At 47.7% G+C, this 7,218-nt stretch overlaps 1 protein-coding gene across 1 annotated transcript in view; it reads right to left on the reverse strand.

Annotated features, from left to right (window-relative positions):
- The window catches only part of OBSCN (obscurin, cytoskeletal calmodulin and titin-interacting RhoGEF), a 319,253-nt gene that overhangs the window by 155,726 nt on the left and 156,309 nt on the right, over positions 1–7,218 (reverse strand). Inside the window, exons 52-55 of the mRNA XM_069095842.1 lie at positions 6,543–7,056; positions 5,073–5,339; positions 3,514–3,780; positions 1,681–1,947 (exon numbers count right to left, since the gene is read on the reverse strand). Coding sequence (XP_068951943.1) covers positions 1,681–1,947; positions 3,514–3,780; positions 5,073–5,339; positions 6,543–7,056 — 1,315 coding nt within the window. The remainder of the gene's footprint in view (positions 1–1,680; positions 1,948–3,513; positions 3,781–5,072; positions 5,340–6,542; positions 7,057–7,218) is intronic.

A 7,218-nucleotide genomic window follows, 5' to 3' on the forward strand; every position in this document is an offset into this window, starting at 1 on the left:
AGACAGAGAGAGAGACAGAGAGAGAGACAGAGAGAGAGAGAGAGAGACAGAGAGAGACAGAGAGAGAGAGACAGAGAGAGACAGAGAGAGAATTCAGGTTGGAACCCTGGGGTATATGATATAGCAAAGGAGGTTAAGGAGCAGGCAGATGAGCAGAAGGAGGGGAGGGGAGAAGAGGAGGAGGGGGAAGAGAGACAGAGAGAGACAGAGACAGAGAGAGAGGGAAGGAGAAGAAGAGGAAGAGGAGGAGGAAAGAAGAAAGAGAGAAGAAGTGGGGAGAGGGGAAAGAGAGAGAGAGGGAGAGCTGCCACAAAAACCCAGAAAAGGGACAACATCCAGGAGAACGTGGTCACTAGTATCAGAGACTCTAGTCAGGTCAGGAAAGATGAGGAAGGAAGAAAGGTCATAGGATTTAGCAAGTAAGAGATCATTGGTAACTTTGGAAAAAACAATTTCAGTTGAATGATGAGGTCAGAAGCCTAACTGGAGAATTGATAAGAGAGGGAGAGGAGAGGAAGTAGAGGCAGTGATTGTAGATGGCTTTTATAGGAGTTAGACTATGAAAGTAAAGAAAGATATGAGACTCTAATTTGAGAGAAAGTGGAGTCAAGTAAGTTTTTTAAGGATACAGGAGACTTGGGCATATTTGAAGACTGCAGGGAAGGAGCCAGTAGACAGGGAGACACCAAAGATCAAATGGGAAAGGAAGCTCTTTCAAGCACACCAGCTAGAATGTGGGAATTTCCTTCTGGTTCCCATAAAGACAGACCTAGCCAGGACTGCACAGCCCATAGCAAGGAGCAATGAGAGGCACTTTCATGGGACTTTCAGAAGGTCCCCCTTTACGGGTATTGTCATTGCTTCCATCGTGACATATGTGTTAGGGGGAAGCCTCCAATGAGCTGGTACACTTGAAGGACATACACAATTTCCAACTTTCCTGGACCACTGCCATGCCTCGTCCTGGCTCTGTTTCTCTATAATCACAGGAGGCAGGAGAAGGTTCATAAATACATATTACAAATCATGTCCCACACCTACCTCTTAGTTTCTCCTACTTGTCTTTCATGTCTATATCTTGCCTCCCCAGATAAAAAGTTACTCAGGGGAAAAGACTCAGGCCTTTTCTGTCTTATGTGGAGTAGTTTGGAGAGTTGAGGACAGGAGAATCGGATTCTAGACCCAGTTTGTGTGACCATAGGCAAGTCATCTCCACTCCAGGCCCAGCAGCCTATTCACTACACCATACAGCAGAGATTCCATAAATAACTGTTTGGTGACATGGCTGACTAAAGAGACAGCATAGTGTGATGGAAAGAGAATTTCACTGAGAGTTAGGAGATCTGGGGTCAGGGCCTTACTCAGCTGCTGGATAGATGTGAAACCTGTTTCTTCATTTGTAAAATGGTAGTGGTAGTAGCTGGAAAAATTCTCTGCTCTCTGCTCCCTTCCATAGCTAACATTCTCTGTTCTCTGGTCCCTTCCACCTCTGACGTTCTATGTTCTAAGGTCCTTTCCAGTTTTGACATTTTAAGGTCCCACCTGGCTCTAACATTCTGTGCCCTCAGGTTCCTTCTACCCTGCCCTTCCCTGTCCTCAGGTCCTTTCCAGCTCTGACCTTCTGATTTATGGTACCTTAGAGTACCCTTCTAGGGCACTTGAAGAAGAAGTAGAGTTTACCTTTCACCTTGACCGTAGCCAGGGTCTTCTGATCACCAGCCACACAGGCATACTCGCCAGTGTCCTTGGCCTCCAGGCCGTGTATCAGAAGCTCGCAGACACTTCCTTCCTTCCTCATCTCATACTTGGAGCCTGCCCGCAGCAACTCTCCCTCCTTCCTCCACTCGACTGTAGCCTGGGCCACGCTCAGCTCACAGTGCAGTCGGGCTGTGCTGCCTTCCTCCAGCTCTTCACTATGCAGGCAGGTCTTGAACTTGGGCTTGGGGGCTGTGGGGTGAGGCATAGGGAAAGGGGGACTTAGAAGTAGTATGACAAAGGCTACTCAAGCCCAGTTAGTGATCCCAGTCACCCACTGGGTCAAGCTAAAACTTCCCAGCCTGGTCTTTCAAGGTTCCTCTGCCAAATGTTGTCTCACCTTTACCTTGTACTGGCTTCTCCCCTTTACCTGTCATTCTTCTTCTTACAAATAACTCTCTAACTCACCCCACAACCTCCCACCTGAAATACCATGCTCCTTACTTCCATCGAGAGTTCATCTAGAACTCACCTCCTCCAGGGAGTCTTCTGGATTGATTCCATTCCTATGTGATCATTCCTTTAGTCTACCTCCATCAAGTACTAAAGGGCTTGGATTGTATACTAAGAGTCTAAGGATTCATAATCTTGACAGTGTGGGTGTTTCCTACTAGTGACATTAAGCACAATCCCTCCATACCTTAGTAGATGGTTCTTAATTAGTTGCTACAACCAGACTAAGTTCTTTCCCCACTAGCCAACCCTCTGGAGGGGAGACAAGTCCCTTCACACATAATTAGGCTGGTCCTTCGACAGTAGAAGCAGTTCACCTTTGGGCCAGGAATGAATTCCTGTCCTGCTTTCTAGAGACTGAAGGCACAGTCTTTCAGAGCCCAAAGTCTACTCCATGCCACATCGAGGTGCCAGAGGAAGATGGTGATGGAGGGAGCCTAGACTCTGCTTTATGGGTCACGTTGTTGCCTTGTAACTGAGAGCAGGTCGAGTCTTATCGATTCTCTTTGTACTCCAGTTAGACTGTAGGCCCCTTGAGGACAAGGGTCTTGCCTTCTATTTCTATTGCATGGTTGGTGGTCCCATATCTCCCCACTGTGCTAGGTGCCATTCAGGACTAAGACTATTACATACTCAGTGCTTCTGTACTGCATAATACTCGAGAAATAGTTATTCAAATAGCTCCAAAATTAGCATATAAACCAATGGGAAGTCAGAGTTTTATTTGATCAAATTTGATTTTTCTCTCCCTTGTCATGACCCAGATCCTAGTACTGAGCAAGTTACATTAAGTTTCTGTTCCTTCCCCTGTAAAATAAGGGATCTGGATTATGGGGTTGCTAATTTGGGTCCTTTCTAGCCTTGGTGTTCTGTGATTACTAGAATTCTGTGATTTATTCAAAACATTCAGGAAAGCTCCATTTTGGAAACTGAAGTATGTCTGTAGTATAACTTGTCTTCTAGTACCGAGGACAAAGTTATTGAAGGTGAGTAGGGTTCATTCAGAAAGACCTTCCAAGAAAAGTGATTTGGGTTGATCTGATTGGAGGGGTGAGCTGACTGGCAGACCCACTCCTATAGGTATAGATAGGATGGAGGGACATGAATCGGAAGTAGGGATGAAGATGGGGCCATGGAAAACCCTATCTTTATCTCTAATTCCAAAGGCTCGGACAGGCAATGAGTATAGAGAAGTGTGTCTCAAGGGTGAGAATAAGGAAGGCATAGGTTAGAGATGAGGATTAAAGAGACATGTAGATCTGAGGGAAAAGTAAGGAGAAGATACCAAAGAGCTCTCATGCTCACCATTCACTGTGAGGGTGGCAGTGGTCTGCTGGTCCCCCGTATCACAAGTGTAGTCACCCGTGTCCTCCTGCTCAGCGTCATGGATGAGGAGCTCAGCCATGGTCCCCTTGACCACCATCTCATATTTGGCACAGGGAAACAGCTGTACCGCCCCCTTCCTCCACTCCACGCTGGCATCCTCCTTGCTGAGCTCACAGTGCAGCCGAACGGTGGAGCCCACCTCCCCATCCTGGGCCCGCAGCTTCTTATGGAACAGCACAGGAAGGGCTGCAAAGGTGGAGGGGATGATGGCAAGACTGGGGATCGCTCCTCCAGGGGCTCAGAAAGAAGGGTTACCCTCATGATCCCAGAGTCTTTCCAGCTGGTACCCACAGTGCTGCGGCTCCCACTAGCCATCCTCTCTGGAGCTCTGGAAACCTTCCCTCACCAAACACGCCACAGAGCTCTCATTCTCGCAAAGTCTCAACCTCCCTTTCACCTTCCAAATCATCCACCAGAAAACAGATGATTCACGTTCATTTGAATGTAAGCTCCTTGAGGACAGGAGTTGGTTGAGGGGTTTTTGTTGTAGTCGCATTTCTTGTATCCCTAATACTTAGGATATTGCATTGCTGGTACTAAGAATTTAATAAATACTTACTGATCAACTGGACTGATTGACTTATTACCAGTTAATCTGGTCCTAACTAATTTTTTCTCATCCAGGAAGTTTTTTTGGTTCGACTGGATATCAGAGTGTAAATCCTTTGAAAGTGCCGTATTCTCATCACGGCAGACATTACATAAATACTCGCTGAACTGATTCGATTGAAATGAATGGCATGATGAGTTGTCTTTGGAATTCCTGTAACTGTTCTCTCTAGGGGATGCACGTATGTAAACACTTATCTCCTTTCCTTTGTAGGTAACTTCTCCTCCTCCATGTAAGTCCTTCTCCCCCCTCTCAAGGCAGGCTCCCCAAGAGTGGACCCCTTCCTACCTTCCGAATCTTCTTACACCTCACTCCCCCCCCCACACTCTGAGATCCAGTGACACTGACCCTGATGTTACTGCACACACGGCTAGATCTCCTGACTCCGGGCCTTCCTTCTAGCTGTCTCCCACACCCGGCACTCGCTCCCTCTCCGTCTCCTCTGCACCCTGCTTCCCTTCGAGTTTCAGCTCGTGTCCTCCTCTCTGCAGGAAGTCTTTCCTAGCCCTTCTTAAGGCTAGCGCCTCCCCTCTGAGAAGTGCTCTTGCGGATGCACGGCTGTTTGTCTGCTTTGCCCCCAATTAGACTGCGGGCTCCTGGAGCACGGGGACTGCTTTTTACCCTTCTTTGCATCCTCGGGACTTAGCGCAGCGCCTGGTACACAGTAGGCCCTTAATAAATGCTTGCTGACCTGATTTAACTTGACCTCTCCCCAGTCCGAGTGCTTGTGTACAATGGGGCTCCCACCCCTTCCTTCCTCCCGGTCACCCTCCTCCTCATTCCAGGTGCCCAGAACAGGGTCTAAGGTGCTAGGACTGACTGTCTCCTGACCTCATGCCCTCTGCCACAGCCAGCTGGTCAAACTCACCTTTGACAGTCAGGGTGGCGCTGGTGGTCTGGTCACCACAGTCACAACTGTAGTCACCGGTGTCCTCCAGCTGCAGGCGGCTGATCAGCAGCTCAGCGATACAGCCCCTCTGGCGCACCTGGATCCTCTCGTCAGCCTGAATCTCCAGGCCCCCTTTGCTCCAGATCACTGGGGCTTCAGGCTTAGAGAGTTCACACCGAAGGGTAGCCGTCCCACCCTCCTCAGCCTGTTGGCTCTTCAGGGGTTTCCGGAACACCACCGTTTGGGCTGCAGGTAGGAGGAGCAGGGTAGAATGATCAGTGTATGTCACACCCTCAGAATAGGAGATTTATTCCAGGGGGGTGGAGCCAAAATGTCAGAGTAAAAGAAAGAAATTTATTCCACTGAGGTCTAGAAAGAGAACCGAAGGCTTTAGCCCAGACCCTATTAAACTAGAGACCTTGGGCCAGTCACTTCTCTCTGGTCTTGAGTTTCCTTTTCTGTAAAATTGGGGAGGGTGGGGAGGAGGTGTAGAATTCACTGCGTCACAGAGTTGAAAGGAGGGTAGCTATGTGACACAGTGGATAGAATGCTGGACCTGGAATCAGGAAGACTTTTCTTCCTGAGTTCAAACCCAGCTTCAGATGCATACTAGCTGTGTGAGGAAAATCACTTAACCTTTTTTTGTCTCAGTTTTCTCATCTGTAAAATGAACTAGAGAAGGAATGGCAAACCACTCCAGTATCTTTGCCAAGAAAACCCAAAAAAAAGGGTGACAAAGCATCAGACATGACTTTAAAAAAGACTAAACAAGAATAAGAGAGTTGAAAGGGGCCTTATAGATCCTCTCATATAGCCTCCTCATTTTATTTTGCTTTTTTTGAGGGGGGGAAAGCAAGCCAATTGGGGTTCAGTGATTTGCCCAAGATCACACGGCTAGTACATGTTAAGTGTCTGAGTCCAGATTTGAACTCAGGCCCTCCTGATTCCAGGGCCAATGCTCTATTCATTGCAACACCTGGCCCCCCCAACCCCCTCATTTTAAAGATGAGGAAACAAGAAGCAAGCAGCAGAGATAAGAAATGAACTCTCATTCTCTGACTTCAAATCCAGGGCTTGTATAACACAAGGTCAATGATCCCGGCCCTTATCCCCACCTGAATAAGTCCTGTGTGGGACTGCCATCATCCTCTGCTTCCCAAGGCTTCCTATTCAATTATGAGCTAATCTGATCCATACATCTGAGAAAAACACTGGCACTTGTTTGGTAGCAGTAACAAACATTTCTAGAATATTTTGTTCAAAAAACACTCTTCACAACATCTAACTGAGGTTACAGTATAATTATTCCCATTCTGCAGATGAGAAAACTGAGAGAAATTTACTAAAGGTCACCTATCAAAGAAGTGATCAGGATTTGAACCCAGGCCTTCTGAGTTCAAGTTAAGGCACAGGTCTCTTTCCACCATACCCTAGTGTATTTCTATGTACCCTTCACAATCAGATTTGCTGTTGTCTTCTCCTCTCCACACACACATGTGTAGTCTCCAGCATCGTCCATGTCCAGCCTGTGGATCACCAGCTCACACACAGCCCCATCCTGCCTCAGGCTGTATCGGTCACTGGCTTGGAGTCTCTCTGGCCCCTTCCTCCACTCCACAGGGGCTGCCTTGCTCAGCTGACAGCACAGTGTGGCCGTCGTCCCTTCTGTGGCTTCTGTGATGTGGAGTTCTTCCGTGAACTTGTTGGGAAGGGCTGGAAAACGGTCAGACAGATGTGGATACTGTGAGCCTCCTCTGGGGTCAAGGGGCAAATGGCCAAGAGCCACCTTTGAATGGAAAACGCAAAGGGAACATCTGGGGAACAAGCAGTGGGGATAGCAGGCAAGGAACAAAATGCAGACCTGCCTAGCTCTTGGGCACTGGGAATACAGGAACGTGACAGCACAGAGAGTCAGGGATGGGGAGTGCAAGACATTCAATGAAATATATGGGGTGAGAAAAAACTAGAGGTGATGAGACAAAGAGAACACAAGTCTTTCCAGAGGTAAGAAGATTCATAAATAGAAGAGACAGGATTACAAAAAGCTGGAGAAGATGGTGTGATAGTAATGGCAATTAAAGATTCCCCTGTATTGGCTTGGTTTTCAAATTGATTGTGTTAAAAC

This window comes from Petaurus breviceps, unplaced genomic scaffold (assembly GCF_028583685.1).
Source record: "Petaurus breviceps papuanus isolate PSGF00001 unplaced genomic scaffold, PetGlider_PUasm1.0 227, whole genome shotgun sequence".
In the NCBI taxonomy this organism is placed as follows: domain Eukaryota; kingdom Metazoa; phylum Chordata; class Mammalia; order Diprotodontia; family Petauridae; genus Petaurus; species Petaurus breviceps.